The sequence below is a fragment of the Heterodontus francisci genome, chromosome 27, assembly GCF_036365525.1.
Source record: "Heterodontus francisci isolate sHetFra1 chromosome 27, sHetFra1.hap1, whole genome shotgun sequence".
In the NCBI taxonomy this organism is placed as follows: Eukaryota; Metazoa; Chordata; class Chondrichthyes; order Heterodontiformes; family Heterodontidae; genus Heterodontus; species Heterodontus francisci.
The window spans coordinates 43,737,339-43,754,741 of record NC_090397.1 but is presented as its reverse complement, the minus strand read 5'-3'; the positions used below and the strand labels follow the sequence as shown (position 1 = coordinate 43,754,741).

At 42.1% G+C, this 17,403-nt stretch overlaps 1 protein-coding gene across 20 annotated transcripts in view; it reads right to left on the bottom strand.

The window, feature by feature from the left end:
* Positions 1–17,403, bottom strand: part of magi2a (membrane associated guanylate kinase, WW and PDZ domain containing 2a) — an 899,048-nt gene that overhangs the window by 216,999 nt on the left and 664,646 nt on the right. For all 20 annotated transcript variants that reach the window (XM_068059206.1, XM_068059207.1, XM_068059208.1 and 17 more), the window contains one exon: positions 5,865–6,089. In XM_068059206.1, coding sequence (XP_067915307.1) covers positions 5,865–6,089 — 225 coding nt within the window. The remainder of the gene's footprint in view (positions 1–5,864; positions 6,090–17,403) is intronic.

The window sequence follows — 17,403 nt, the reverse complement described above, 5'->3', positions numbered from 1 at the left end:
AACCATTACTGCAGCACATCGAGTGAAAGAATTTCGAAGCCAAATTCTGCATGCCGATGTAGAAAATACTGTTTTGTACAAGCTGTAATGTTACGTTGGATCACACATGGCAAGAAACATTTCTGTGCCACTTAGAGTCCGAAAGCCATCACAGCAGAAAGAGAGCATCCAACACCACACTGCTGGAAAACGAACGCGCAAATAAACAAGCAGTAATTTCATCTCATTTTAAGAAGGCAACAGAGAGCTCAGAAAATTGTCAGTTGGTTACAATGGAACTTGTGGATGTTTTTGCAACGACCAACACAACATTGAAAAAACCTGACTACCCAAAGCTGCAGGAATTCATTCAATGCAATGAGCAAAATGGTGGTTGCTTGCCAAGTGCAAATAAACCACAACAGGACTATCTACCAAAGATTTTTGCTACACATGGTGAGGTGATGAAGTCTCAGATTGATACACGTGCATTTTCTACAATAATTTGTGATAAGTCCACCAATGAGCAAGATAACTATGTGCTGCATGATTTTATGTCTGATAAGGCCGAAAATGTACAAGCAAGAAAGCTAACAATGGTGCTCGCAGACTGTGTCTACTTAGAAGCTGTTAATTATACCCAAGTTTCCCAAGCGATAATCAAAACTGTTTCAAAATATGATACAGATTTCACCAAAGAGTCTGCTTTCATTAGTGACAATGCAACTTATATGACAAAATCTTTCAAATCTGTGCTCCAAGATGTAAGGCCTAATGCTGTCCACATTACATGTAATGCACATATAATTTCTCTTGCCAGTGAGTTGTGGAAAAGCGAGTTTGGTAAAGTCAACAAACTGGTCGACTACATTAAAAAGATCTTCAAACACTGCCCCAGCCACAAGCTTCGATACAGGCAACACATCGCAAATGCGGCTGAAATTGGGGAACAAAACATCGCCCTTCCTCCAGAGCCAGTAATTATATGTTGGAATTCTTAGATTCGGGTGGTAAAATATCATGCAGCTCACCTGAAATACTACTCAGTCTTCATCTCACAAGAGCTCACACTGACACAGAAAACACAGGTTTTAACAGACATTGTAATCCTTCAAATGATGCTCAACTTAATGAGGAGGTTCAGTTTGTTGCCAAGAATGCTACACGACTGATGGATTTAATCCCTTGGTTTGAATCGCTACATGTCACAATCCACAAAGCTTACAATAAATTAATGGATGTACTGTTCTGGGCTGAGGCACTGTCAAACAAACAACACTCTGATAACACTGAATTAAATGCCTGTGCTCAACAGGTTGTTTCTTGCATGGCAAAAAAGCTAAAATTACTGCTACAGGGGAAAAGTCAAGCAGTGAAGAAAAAGCAGCTCAGATGTTTCAAATACCTTATGCAGTGCGTATCTTTGACCCTGCACAAATGCACCTGTTGATGGTGGATTTAAACTCATCAAAGCCAGGAATCGCATCAAACAAGAACTATAGGATAGAGATTCCTGCTTATAAAAGCATTGCAAAAGAAGCCTGTGCTGCAGTTTTGGAACTCTGTGGAATGCAGAATCCCCCACCTTGAAAGGCTAGCACAACACTGTCTGACAATTCCAACAAACTCTGTGGACGTGGAGAGAGCTGTGTCTAAACACGGACAGGTGTTCACAATGCACAGACGGGGATTAAAGAAAGAGACAGTTGTGGGTCGCTCCATGCTCACGTTCAGCCACTGACTTCGGTGAATAAAGAATGTGACCTGTTTATAGTCAGTTTTTTACAATAGCTTTTGAGCATACAATAAATGTCATTTGAAACCAGAAACCTCCCTTGTCTTTTTTTTGTTTCAAATAGATTATTTTCGTGGTTTTTTGCGGCACCGAGAAATTCACGATTTAAATACATGAAATCATAAAATTCACAATTCTTAAAATGGTGTGACCGTGAAGTTTATAAACTTTGACCATGAATTTGGTACGACCCTACTCATGATATACTCATCCTTTCTTTTTCGGATAGTATAGTTGAGAGTGAGAGCTCAATTTGCTTGGAATTTGGGGTTTAACCACATGAATGCACCAAAGTATGGCGCTACTAGCATGCCACTCAGATCACATCATATTCTCATTGTTTTTTCTTTGGCCTCCTTATCTCGAGAGACAATGGATAAGTGCCTGGAGGTGGTCAGTGGTTTGTGAAGCAGCACCTGGAGTGGCTATAAAGGCCAATTCTAGAGTGACAGGCTCTTCCACAGGTGCTGCAGAGAAATTTGTTTGTCGGGGCTGTTACACAGTTGGCTCTCCCCTTGCGCCTCTGTCTTTTTTCCTGCCAACAACGAAGTCTCTTCGACTCGCCACACTTTAGCCCCGTCTTTATGGCTGCCCGCCAGCTCTGGCGAACGCTGGCAACTGACTCCCACGACTTGTGATCAATGTCACAGGACTTCATGTCGCGTTTGCAGACGTCTTTAAAGCGGAGACATGGGCGCCGATGGGTCTGATACCAGTGGCGAGCTCGCCGGACAATGTGTCTTTGGGGATCCTGCCATCTTCCATGCGGCTCACATGGCCAAGCCATCTCAAGCGCCGCTGACTCAGTAGTGTGTATAAGCTGGGGACGTTGGCCGCCTCGAGGACTTCTGTGTTGGAGATACGGTCCTGCCACCTGATGCCAAGTATTCTCCGGAGGCAGCGAAGATGGAATGAATTGAGACGTCGCTCTTGGCTGACATACGTTGTCCAGGCCTCGCTGCCATAGAGCAAGGTACTGAGGACACAGGCCTGATACACTCGGACTTTTGTGTTCCGTGTCAGTGCGCCATTTTCCCACACTCTCTTGGCCAGTCTGGACATAGCAGTGGAAGCCTTTCCCATGCGCTTGTTGATTTCTGCATCTAGAGACAGGTTACTGGTGATAGTTGAGCCTAGGTAGGTGAACTCTTGAACTACTTCCAGAGCGTGGTCGCCAATATTGATGGATGGGGCATTTCTGACGTCCTGCCCCATGATGTTCGTTTTCTTGAGGCTGATGGTTAGGCCAAATTCACTGCAGGCAGCCGCAAACCTGTCGATGAGACTCTGCAGGCACTCTTCAGTGTGAGAATTCTCATTGTAGCTACTACTATATTTATAGCATCCCAAAAAGACTCACCTTGCCCTGCAATTAATATTGCCAGACATTTTGTTTTGAGTGAAGCAGCAGAGAAGCAGCTGCTGTTATGTCATAATCACTTCAAATTTAATGTCATGCAGGCCCCTACCTGCCAAGAATGAGGCACATATATTTTGCCATATGGACCTTAAATTTTAAAATTGTTGCTGGGAAGAAAAGAAGACCTATTACATGGGGCTGCCTAGCCCCTGGCCGGAAAGATATTTTTTCATACTCGCGGACAGTGTTGGAACAAAGCAACCAGTCCCTGCCTCAATACACAGAAGAGACCAGGTCAAACCAGTCAGTCACGTGACCACCTGCTGGTCAACTAGGAGAGTTATACATTGGAAAAACAGAATTTGAACTCAGAAAGCTGTTTGCTCCTGGACTGACAAGACCTCTCCTGGCTGGCTTGCCGCAGCCTCTCCTGTCTGCTTCCAACACTTTCTCAATTAACTGAAAACCACTAAGGACATATGAACCCCAAAAGAGAAAAGTCTCCTCAAGTGAACATGGTTTAAGAAGAATACTGGACCTGAACGAAAAGCAAGATCTGCCTACAAGCAAGGGCGACAGTGAGCTCGAAGCACAGTAACAAAAACCCCTCTTCAGAGATTGCCTCAAACCTCTCCACTTTTTTTCTTCTGTTCTTTTCTGTCTCTGTTTGCATGTGCGTATCGCGTATGCAAGCTAGCGTGGGGCGCGGCGTGTATCCGTAGGTGTTAACTGCATTAGAGTTAAAGTTTAAAGTTTTAATAAATTTCACTTTTCTTCTTTAAACCTAAGAAAGCCTGTTTGTGCTCATTTCTTTGCCTTATAATTGGAAAGCGGTGAACAAGGATTAACCAAGGAGGAGCTCAAAACATAGTGTGTTTAAAAACAAAATCCTGTTACAGTAAGACCAGGTGAAGGTTAAAAGGGACCCCTAGACACCTTTCTCATCTGATCGTAACAATACTGTTGAGAAAATACTTACTGAAGATTGCTTCAGTCACGCATCATGTCTTGTTTACAATGGGGGATTGGAAAAGGACAGAAAATTGGAAGGAGAGGATTTATTCATGAAGGTTTGTGATGCTTCTATACCAAATATACATAAGCGTACTTTAACGAAGTTTGTTCAAACCATCTTTCAGGGTCCTTTGTTATGTCTGTTGAAGTACGTCATGCAGTACTTAATTTATGATTTCAGGTAGAATACATTATGTGGAGTATCGGCCTGCAATACACTGTTGCTCTTAAGTAATTTGAATAGTGTGTCCCTCCTGGGAACAATTGCATGCATGGTCATAAGGTGAATTTCTCCACACACATGATACTGGCCTGAGGATTTGGCATGTCAACAGATTAGTGAATGTATTATCCATCAAAATGGACATCTATTTCCCTTGATTTTTATGGATCTATGAAGGCGTACCCTTTTACAACTGACACTCTGTAATAATTTTGTCAAAAACAGGTGATTTCAGGAAAAGATTTAGAATCCATCCAAATTAGTAGTAAACTCATTGCATTCGTATTATTTGTCTTAAAAAATGAAATCAAAGTCTGACAAAAAGCCAACAAAGGTAACTATCCCATAATAACAAATCTAAGTTTCTTCCCCAGTCTCCATTATTACTTGTTCCCAGACCTGAACATGACAAAAGAATGAAAAAGCAAAGAAAAGAAAACCTTGGAAAACCATGAAAGAGTGTTTATGTTATTTAGGAGACAAATTGTTTACTGGTGAGAAACAAGACAAACAGAATTTTCACGATGTCCAACTGTGAAATGAACTTCTTTTGATAATATAAAATGACTTCTTATACTTGATTAAAATCAATTCTAACCCAGACGGCTTTATACTCAAGTTGACATAAGAGGCCAGATTTTGCTGTGAAAATAAAAGTGAGACCAACGGCACTCTCCCTTTTTACGTGCAAATCTGTCAGCAGCTTCCAGTGAGCGCACAATGAAATGTGAAAATCCAGAAGTTGCTGTCCAAGATACACAACTCCTTCATAAGCTGTGTGGAAACAGCATCTCACTGTCTGGATCCCCGTTCAAATGTATTGTACAGCATGAAGCTTCTGTACTGATATCGTAGATACGGATTAAGCTCCATATAGAATGTTAAGCCAAGTCATTCATGTTTAAATACCTTTTAATGTCATGGTAAGTCTTAAATACAGCCAAACAACCTTGCTGGAACTGTAAATTAACTTAACAAGTATGGAGTCTCATTCCTTCAGATTTTAATTATTGTTGGAGATTTTTTAAAAAGTAAAATACATTGATATAACTTTCTTTTTTCTGTTATTTTTATCACTCCCTTATAATACAATCTTTCTTTCTCTCTCTTTATTTCCCTTTCTGTATTTGATTTGACATTGAATTCACTATTGTAATTTACACTTCCTAGTTCAGACTCTGCACTGCTCATTAATGTTTATTCAATCTGATGAGTTAAGGAGATACACAGTTGCCTGCTCTGTTCACACAGGTCCCAGATCCCCTTGACAGGATACTGCGCTACTTGGCTGTCTCGTTGACAGTAACTTGCTGTGCAACACCTTATGGGCAAGTGCAAGTGGAACGAGTAGTGCTCTCAGCAAATTCCAGCCCACTATCTCATGAAATATATGCTAGTAAAATTAGTCCTTAGAAGTCTCAATATCTCCCCACCTAAAGGCGTGGGAAAACAATAGGTCTTACCTAATATTTTGCTTCCATTGATATACTGACCTGGTGTTATTGTGACTCCATTTCCATTGACAACAGGCCTTGCTTCTTCTTCCTCCTCTTCTTCTTCAGGAGGGGCAATTCCAGATTTCTCCATGTTACTTACTGACTTGTTTCTTTTCCTTTTGCCCTCAGCACTAGGTCTAGCACCAGGCAGAATCTGATCAGTCACATTTAGCAGCAGTGGAGTTGGTTCTGCTGGGGGTTTTGGAGTGCCATAGTAATTGTCTGCAAAAGACAATAGTAAATTCCTATTTAGCATTACCTTTCCAAAAAATGTAGGCAGATAAGTCAAATATCTGTAATATGAAATCAATACAAATTAGAATGCCTAGGAAAAATGATTATTACAAGTAGTATACCTATTTCACAGTGAAATCTTTACTGTACCAATGAAGATTAATTTAACAGTGCATATTTCTCTCAAAAAAATTTTGGCAATTTTTAAAAGGATCTTATTAAGCATAAATTGCCCATCAGAAAGTCATTGTTCGGCTGTTATTCACATTTTAAGATTGGTAAATTGGGAGAAATTGTTAGTGCTTTTAGTACAGTAACTTACTTTCCAACATTCATTTGACAGATGGCAGGAAGCTTGTTAGAAAAGGCCTAGACATATCTGCACATTTGAAGAGAAGAATATTGCCACTTTTGTTTTAAAAGGCCAGTGACACATTCTGAGGTTTTTGGCATGTGATACAGGATCACTAAACAGATGATTACCAGGGCAAGCCACACAGAAAGAAAGAAAGTCAAGGTATAAGGGTATTGCACTCAGTTTCTACTGCAAACCCTGTGTGACTCATCAGATTATTAAGAGCTGCCATGGACACTGAACTCACAGCAGAATTGCTGTCTTTGGGCAGACTCTTCCCAGTCCCGCTGAGGCGGGTCTGAAGGCAGGACTGGGAGTATTGGGATTTGGTGTTGAGTCAGCTATCCAATGCAATACTGTCTCCGAGTGATCTTGCTGGAGGCGGGGTAATACTGACACTGGCTACCCATCTGGCAGGGACAAATAGCCAATTAGTGGCAATTAGGTGGTCACTTGGGGGCAGACTGGGGACATCACTGGGATCTTACCAGCAGTGGAAGTGACCCTGCTGAGGTTGAATCCCAGCAGGTGGCTGGAGGTGGCCTCTTAGTGGCAGGTCGAAGTGTCAGCGAGGCCTCCTTTATCTTCTACTACCCTGGAGCCACATCTTCCAGAGGGCCACAGGCCATCCTGTGGAGGTGTTTCCCTTCCACAATGATGACCCGGCAGCTGTGGCCACACTTACTTTTATAGATATTCAGAGGGTGCCTCCATCTCGAGGTGCCCTCGCTTTCTCCCTCCTACATTGGCATCGCCCACCTCTCCCAATGTGGCTGCCAGCTGGCCCAAGCCTCGGGCGCTTCCACTGGCTCTCCCCACTTGCCATCCCAAGTTGGACAGGGCTCCCGGAGGCAGCCTCTTAAGTGACCGCCTTCAGGAAGACCATGCAGGTGGGTGGGACTCATAGACTATTGGGGTTGGGACCAACATATGGTCCTGGCTGGTGTTTAAAAACTAGGGGGTAAGATTCCCGCCCTTCATCACTAATGCTTATGCAAATATAGAAGAGTCCGAATTATTAAATTTGCATCATAACATATATGTTCATTAGAACACCAATATATCATGATATAAATATTTAGTTTAAATAAAAACAGCTGGTCAGAATCCATTGACTAATGTTTATACTGGGCTGAATTTTATGTATTTTATATTACGGCAGTGGCTGGAGAAAACAGCGGCCCGCACGTGCGGGCTTTACTCCATGGAGCCGCCATGATATTAAACGCAGCAGCTCATTGACATGGTCGGGGCGGACCAGACCCCCCCAGGCCATATAGAGGGGACGGGCAGTCCATCCCTCGTAACGCCATCCAGTGCCAATGCGCAGGCACCAAGGCCATTTTTAAAGGGCTTCGAGCCCTACAGTAGAATTTAAATTTTAAAGGGACATTTTTTGAAAAAAAATAACATTTACTTATCTAGACCCTCTCCAACACTACCCCCAACAACTGTACATTTAATTCCTTGCCCTCTCCCCTGTCCCCACAAAATACTTACCTTGAGTACCTGACCTCCCCCCAATGTTCCAGGATGTGTCTGTATTACAGACAATATAACAGTTACAGGCAGCACAAAAGAGCACAACAGCCATCTGCACACCATAATGCAAACAGCCAGAAAGGAAGGCCTTGTAGTCAACAGCAAGAAGTGTGCCATTAATGCAAGCCACATCAACTTTTTTGGCTCAATCTACTCTGATACAGGCCTAAGACTGGATACCAGCAAGGTAGAAGATATTCAGTCCACACCTAGTCCACAAGACAAGCAAGACTTATGGAGTCTTTTAATTTCCTAGCTCCCTACATCTCAAACTTTTCTGAGAAGCCTTCATCTCTATGGGAACTCCTCAAAAAGGATACGCCATTCCTATGAAACGAGGATCACGAGCATGCATTCGATTTCAGTCACTGTCGACAGAGGCATGTTTGCAGTATTATGACCCGATTAAAGATACCATTCTTGAACTAGATAAAAGGTATCATAGCATGTTTAATGCAAGAAGGCTGTCCTATTGCTTTTGGTTTGAAAAGTTTATTGCCCACACAGGCCAACTATTCCAACACAGAAAGGAAAACACTGGCACTGGTATTTGGGATCACCAGGTTTCACACTTATCTCTTTGGCAAGAATTTCATAGTTGAGACAGATCACAAACCACTGGTGATGATATGGCAAAAAGCACTCACCAGAGTGCCACCTCGACTACAATGGCTATTAATCAAGGTGCAAGGGTACGTCTGCGAGGTCAGATATAAACCTGGGAATCTTATGGAGACTTCTGACACCCTTGGCAGATTACCCAATCCTAGAAAGTGTGAAGACTTTCCATTAGACATCAGGTTGATGAAGTTGACATAGAGCTGGAAGGGATATGGGAGTCCTAGTACATGAAACACAAAAAATTTGTACGCAGGTGCAGCAAGTGATTAAGAAAGCAAATGCAATGTTGCCATTTATTGCAAGGGAAATGGAATATAAAAGTAGAGGTGTTTTGGTACCGTTGTACAGGCATTGGTGAGACCACATCTAGAGTATTGTGTACAGTTTTAGTCTCCTTACTCAAGAAAGGGTATAACTGCATTGGAAGCAGTTCAGAGAAAGCTCACTCGACTGATTCCTGGGATGAGAGGGTTATCTTATGAGGAAAGGTTGGACAGTTTGGGTCTGTATTCATTGGAGTTTAAAAGGATGAGAGGTGATCTTATTGAAACATATAAGATCCTGAGGGGACTTGACAGGGTGGATGTTGAAAGGATGTTTCCCCTTGTGGGAGAGACTAAAACTAAAGGGCACAGTTTAAAAATAAGGGATCTCCCATTTAAGACAGAGTTGAGGAGAAATGTTTTCTTTCAGAGGGTTGAGTGTCTGTGGAATTCTCTTCCCCAGAGAGCGGTGGAGGCAGGGTCATTGAATGTTTTTAAGGCAGAGCTAGACAGAGATTCTTGACAAACAAGGGAACCAAAGGGTATCGGGGAAGGCAGGAAAGTGGAGTTGTGTCCATAAACTGATCCGTCATGATCTTATGGAATGGCGGAGCAGGCTCGAGGGGCCGAATTGCCTAGTTCATATGCTCGTATGCATGTATACCAGATAGATTTGATGCATTTCGGACAAAGGAAACGTGAAGAACTACAGGAAGAGACTTCCAAAGACCCTGTTTTAAAGGCGTTATGGTAGCTCATTGTCAAAGGATGGCCTGACACGATACAAGAAATTCCTACAGAACTCAGAATCTTTTGGCCATGCCAAGATGAGTTGGAGGTATCTAGTGGCCTCATCTTCAAAGGAAGACAAGTGTTAATTCCACAAATGCTTCACCTTGATATTCTTTCACAGTTGCACTGAGATCATATGGGCATTGAGAAGACCAGACTTGCACGTGAAACAGTCTACTGGCCAGGAATTAACAGTGACATCGAGCGAGCAGTAGTAAGGTTATGTGATACATACCAAACTGCATCAACCAAGGAAACATAAAGAACCACTCTAACCGTACAAAGTTCTGTCACATCCTTTGTCAAGGATTTTCTGTTGTTTACCAACTACTTCTCCAAGTTCCCGATAATCAGTCAATTGAAGGAGACATCATGTGCATCATTTTCTAACACCCTCAGCACAATCTTCAGTTTATTTGGTCCCCCAGAGGAGACAGTGTCGGACAATGGCCTGCAATACACTGCCAAACCATTCAAAGACATGTGTAAGAAATGGGCTGTGAACCATGTTACATCATCACTGCATTACCCAAGGTCGAATGACCAAGCAGAAAGAATGATATGTACGGTCAAGTCATTGATTGTGAATTGTGGACAAACTAATCAAGATCTGCATGTAGCCATGTTACATTTAAGGACAACACCAATCGACACAGGATTACCACCACCTGTGGAAATTATATCTGGAAGGCAAGTCAACTCTTCCAAGTCACCATTTCATGAAATTTTTGTCCGTATAGACTGTTGGTAAAACTGGAAAAGATGAAAGCTGCACACAATAAGCATGCAGGCGTGGAACTACCATCGTTACAGATTGGACAGAAAGTCAGTGATCCATCCACGAGAGGAAATGGTTCCCTGCGGAAGTGTCCAAAGTCTGCAACGAGCCAAGGTCATATGAAGTAACCACCCCTAAAGGAGCAGTACAAAGAAGAAACAGATGTCAGCTGAGGGAACTAGCTAACAACATCGTGCCTGATAACCCTATTGCTTCGAGCACATATTCATATTCGAATCCACTTCCATAGAGAAGAAAAGTGACAAGTGTAATGCTCAAGCACAGGATGACTATCAGAACACACATACAGGTCAAGAGAAAAAAGTTTGACAAATCTAGTTCTCAACCGAACTACACAGTGACAAGATAGGGTCGAGTCAGTAGATCATCTGCACGCTTCAGAGTCACTTGATTAAAGAACATAAGAGTCAATGCATATGTAAATATTGTTTAAAACTGTTCTGTTTCATTATATACATAGTTTATCTTTTGTGCATTTCCATTTAAGGACAGGGAAATGCCGTGATATCAGTTTAACCTGCTCACTGATGCTCAGTTTGGGTTCTTCCAGAGCCACTCAGCTCCTGATCTCATTGCAGCCTTTGTCCAAACATGCACAAAAGAGCTGAACTCCAGAGGTGAGGTGCAAGTGACTGCCCTTGACATCAAGGCAGCATTTGACTGAGTATGGCATCAAGAAGCCCTAGCAAAACTGGAGTCAATGGGAATCAGGGGAAAACTCACTGTTGGTTGGAGTCATACCTAGCACAAAGGAAAATGGTTGTGGTTGTTGGAGATCAATCATCTCAGTGCCAGGACATCACTGCAGAAGTTTCTCAGGGTAGTGTCCTAGGCCCAACCATCTTCAGCTGCTTCATCAATGACTGTCTCTCCATCATAAGGTCAGAAGTGGGGATATTAATTGATGATTGCACAACGTTCAGCACCATTCGTGACTCCTCAGAATGTATGACTGAGGTTGGAGGAGTGCATTGTCTCCCTCTAGTACCACTACTCCACTGATCACAACATATATTTAAAATTACTTTTAACCAGTTATGGATGTGGCCAATTATATACTTTTATCTATCCGTTTCAGAATACAAATCCACCAACTAGGTTTCTTTAACAAACAAAAAAATTATTCATTTATCAAACAAGACTTATCCAATAAAAATGTAAAGCTTAATAACACACAGGTTGAAATATGAAAGTATAAATATATTCCCTTCTAAATAACCCAATACACGCGCGCGCACACACTGGTTAGAGAAAAAATAAAGAGCTTTCTCTGCAGAGATAAACTTTACAAAAAAAAAACTTTGGCCAAATACTTGTTAATTCTTGAAGGAAAAAAGGATAAGATATGAAATGTTCCAGGTGACTTTTGGTCTGGCGTCCAGGTACATGTAGACAGTTGTCACTGGGATCTTTCTGGAGCAGTTCTGCTCAGGAGACGTTGAGGAGTAATCTTGCAGGCTTTTCGGGAGAATTACTGCATCAGTGGGTTCAGCTACCACACTGGATTCTCAGGGTTTCTCAAAGAGGTGGAACAGGATGAATTGAGTGACTTCTCTCTTAGCAGGATACACACCTCCAAACAATCTCCAAAAACAAAAACAAAACCCCGAGCCATAAATCTAGACATGTGACTTCTCTGTAAACAACTCCAAATAGTTCCATCGTCCAGAAAGCTCCAGCTGGTTACTTAGCTTAAGATATGTGACTTTCAGTAAGTGTTGTTTTTTAAACAAAGTCCCAAGTGTCCTTCTAGTGACCCTTTTAAAAAAGAAACAAGTCCAGCATCTCCTCAGGTATTTTCCACAGTCTTTTAAATACAAGTCCTCAAAAAATATTCACAATGGAAGCATGTTCACAACAAGATAATAAAGCAGCCTGTTTCCAGATTCAGTAAGACCTGGACAACATCCAGGTTTGGGCTGATAAGTGGCAAGGAACATTCGCGCCACACAAGTGCCAGGCAATGACTATCTCAAACAAGAGAGAATCTAACCATCTCCCCTTAATGTTCAATGGCTTACCATCGCTGAATCCCCCACTATCAGCACCCTGGGAGGTCACTAAATTGGACCAGCCACATAAATATTGTGGCTACAAGAGCAGGTCAGAGACTGGGAATTCTGCAGCGAGTAACTCGCCTACTGACTCCCCAATGCCTGTCCACCATCTACAGGACACAAATCAGGAGTGTGATGTAATAATCTTCACTTGCCTGGATGGGTGCAGCTCTAACAACACTCAAGAAGCTCGACACCATCCAGGACAAAGCAGCCCGCTTGATTGGCCCCCAATTCACCACCTTTAACATTCGTTCCCTTCATCACCGATGCACAGTGGCAGCAATGTGTACCATCTACAAGATGCACTGCAGCAATTCACCAAGGTTCCATCAACAGCACCTTCCAAACCCATGACCTCTACCATCTAGAAGGACAAGGGCAGTAGATGCATAGGAACACCACCACCTGCAAGTTCCCCTCCAAGCCACACACCATCCTGACTTGGAACTATATCGCTGTTCCTTCACTGTCTCTGGGTCAAAATCCTGGAACTTCCTTCCTAACAGCACTGTTAAGTGTACCTATACCCCAAGGACTGCATCGGTTCAAGAAGGCAGCTCAGCACCACCAGGGCAATTGGGAATGGGCAATAAATGCTGGCCTAGCCAGCAATGCCCACATCCCATGAACGAATAAAAAAAAGTACTTCATACATCATCACAGGAAGTAATGTCAACGAATGTGTGTTAGAGAAGTTGGAGTCGTGTTGGTCACCTAGTCACCTGTGTATTATACAGTTCTCTTGTAAATTTGTTACTTCACAATAAAGAACCCACTACTTAACTACCATTCAGCTCGGGATTGTTTGGAACCTTATTGCTGAAGAAAGCAATAACACAACAACCCTTTACCCAAATACCTCAATTTTGCTTCAGCTTCATTTCTTGCCACAGCAATATGGAAGATAAATACTCTGTACCTCTGTGAATGCAACCTAGCATCGTATTTGGCTTCTTTTTAACTGCAGCAAATGACTGGCTGATACATTTTATGCACTTACTCACAATAAACCCTAGATTTCATTCTGATAAGCATATTGTATAACTGTTCCATTTAACACATACTCAATCATTTGCTTTCTTGTTCCTATAAAAACTGTTATATTCATAAAGGGAACTACATCTGGTACTGAGTTATCATAAAAGTCCAAATATCTTTGAATCTAATTGCATATTTGTCATTATTTGAGCTTCTGCCAATTTTGGTAAAAATGGAAGGAATTGCATTTATGCAGCAATTTTTTATGTCTTCAAGATGGCCCAAAGGGCTTGCGCACAATTAATTACCTTTGAAGTATTGTCATTGTTGGTTATGTAGGCAAATGCAGTTGCTAATTTGCACATAGCAAGGTTCCACAAACACCAACAAGATAAATGACCAGTAAATCTGTTTAGTGTTGTTGGTTGTGAGATAAATGTCTGCCAGAACTCTAGAAGAACTCCCATGCTTTCTTCGAAAAGTACCATGGGAACGTGTGGCCAAGTCAACAGATGGGATCCCGGCTTAATTACCCATCCAAAAAACAGCATTTCTGACACTCCAGTTCTTTCTCAGTAGTGTGCTGAAATGTGAACTTAGATCAATGTGTTCAAATATAATTTACAATTTGTTTGTTTTCTTCACAATACTCACTTTGGAAATGCATGAGAAGTGCCCAAGGTGGAATATTTGAAATCAGAAGCTCATCATACAAGAAATTGAAGCCATATACCACATTCTACCACCTGTTACATTTTTTGAGTGTGGCACTGGCGGCTGTCACCAAGGTAGTAAAAGACAACATTAAATAGGAATTAACATTTTTGTTGCCCATCATCATAATCAGGAATGTGTCAAACTGCTACAATTTGTTTCCATCTGACTGGTCTTCAGGCTGATCTTAGGTGTATTCAAACACTGTGTTAATGAAGGAATTATGTCATTTAGCAATACCAGGTGTTAAGAATGCTATTGCAATCTAGAGTCCAGTGCTGCTAAGAAAGCTTTTTGCTTTTTTTTACATTTTTATTGGACCTGTTTTATGAGTTGTTTTTTAGAAAGCAATATTGTCAACAAAGTTGATATCATTCAAAATTTTTGTTTCACAATTATATTTTTCTGAATAGGATGTAAAACCAGAGTTGCATCCTATCAGCTCAGCAGCAATGGAGAATGGAGTTGAGACATCTTCCGAAAATTGCTTACTATACGTGTGAACTTGTAATCCATGAAAACAACTTTATATCAAACAGTGGTCTTAATTCTTAAACTATTTTCTGGAAAATATTGGGATTCAAATTATTTTTCATGTGGAATACACAGGATTATTGAATGCTTGTGATCCTATTGACTGATCAATTAATTAACCAATAACTAGAAAGCATGCATATACCAAACCATGAGCTGAATTTTGTGGTCCTGATGCCTGGCCGAAAAGGTGAGGGGAACCCTGCCTCGGCCCTACCGATGGAGGCCTCCTGGCACAATTTAGTGGTGCTCGGGTACTTAACTGCCTGGTGCCTGGGTTCCCGTCACTTTAAGGATGGGGATCCTGCCTCCAAGAGCTGTCGACCAATCAGAGGGCCGGCAGCTCAGTAGTATCAGCAGCGCCATCGGGAGTGGTGACCACTGCCAGTACCACAGCAGGTCTGGGGCCAGGCCCAAGTATGGAGCCCTGGACTCCAGATAAGTGTGGTGGAGTTGCTGGGGCCAGTCCAGTAAGCCCTGGCGAGGTGGGTGTTGGTTGGTGATTGAGGGTGGGAGGGATGTTCACAGAGGGGGGCCTTTGTCGCCAGGGGCACTCTGTGGGCAACAGATTTCTCACGGAGGAGAACCCTACCCTCTCCAAGTACATAAGGAGGCTGCTTTATTTTACTGGGCTACTCCCCACATGACGGAGACACCCTCCCGCCGCTGGTGTAATTTCAGCAGTGGCAGGGAGAAGCCCTTAGGTGGCTATTAATTAATCACTTAAGGGCCTCAATTGGCCTGTGGGCAGGAAGTCTATCTTCAGCCTTTCCTACCCCCGATTTTATTGCATGGCAATGAGGTGGTGATGGCACTCCGCCACCCCCCTCCCCCCCTCCTCCAGTCGCTATTTTATGAGCCACCCCCCCAACCCATCCCTTCTCCCGGGGCCCATAAAATACGCCCCAGGGTGCAAGGAGATGAAGCTGAGAACTAACCAAATACTACTATGGTTAAATGTTCATAACAGAGCTTATTATTGTCATTAGGTCACTTTCAAAGAAAAATAAGTCATAGTTTTTGAATTAAAAAAAACAACTCAATTCTGTAACTACAGGGTTAGATGATTTTTGAATGGAATTTGAAGGTAGGTTGAAACTGTACTAATAGTGAGCATAATCTTTAGAAGTGGCACACAGGGCACTATCAAAATTCTAAGACCTTTATTCTGAGGGACACTGGGAATTTTTGATGTTGTAAAAATCACAAAACTCATATAGATTCCAAAATTAGTCAATGCATAGTCGAAGTATCCACAAAATGATCCAGATCACTCTAGTTCAAGAGCTTTGTAACCAACTATCTAGTGATGTCCAGAAAGGCGCATCATTTTTCTTTGTGTTTTATGGTCAGTCAAGACAGTGAGCTGCATCTCACGATTTAAATCAGTTCTCTGTCCACTGCTCCAGTATAAATTAATGCTTACTAATTGAAACTCCAGTTGGCGATGCACCTTGGCCTGACCCCATACTTCTCTGGCACTTTCTCCTCCTTTGAGTATCTAACCTTGTTCCACCCCTCTCTCTTCTCATGTAGAATATTTGACTTTTTCTTTAGTAACGAGAAGAATAATTTCATTTATAAATCAGAGAAAGAACACAAAAGAAGAGAAAGATTTAAGGATAAGTAATGTTTTAAATAAAAAATTACTTCTGTGATGTTTCTATAATATCAACTGCAATGAAAAACACCATCTAAATATCACTGATTCAACAAAAACATAATTGCAATAAGTAACTTCCAGCTAAAGTTTTTGTACAATTTTATGACTTTTTACAACACACAGGAAAATATAACAATAATAAATAAAACCAAAACCAACAGTAATTCAATTCACTGACACCCACATGCCACTGCTGAAGGAAGGTGAGTCTCAGTCCTTAGGAAGATGCACCAAAGCTGCCTGACTCCTGTATTAAAAGACATTATACAACAGCGCACATCACAGGCCAACATGAACTCTTCCTCCCCGAGCTTGTGCTTCTCCCTCCCTAATTTGTTTCTCCCAACCCTTCTCCTGTGGTTGGTTTCTCTACCCCTCCCTACCCCGTTTGTGCTGATCTCTCCCTCCTGGTTTTGTGTCCCTTGTAGTGGTCTCTTACATATATGAACTGATTAATATGAATTGATTTGGACATGGAAGGTTGATAAAGGCGGGGAATGGCACTCGGCGAATTCGGAGACGCAGTGTAACAGTTCGTGATTCTGCGATTAGCTGAGTCACTGTACATGCTTGCTATGTTGTGGAATTTGTGTATCCAAAAGGTGGTAAGACGCCATGTCTGGCCAAAACCTCTCAGTCACAGGAAATCCTTTGTTTGAATATGTTCTCAGTATCTGGAGGTAGGAGATGCAGTTTACCATGAAGCATTCCACCAGCATCCCAGATACTTATGATTACTAGTAATCGTTAAAATGAAGACCAGTTATTGTTAAAGCATTTGCCCTGATCACAGACATCCTGGATGCGTGCATATCAAAATATTTACAGGATGTACACCATTATGCGTTATTGTAACAGCCGCGGGGGGCGGGTTCTTGTTCTATTCTGTAAAGTGTCAGCCCGGATAAGGGACCCTTAGCATAAGGAGCGATATCATATCTGACCATTCACGGAGCCGATCATGCGGGGGGCGGGGGGGAC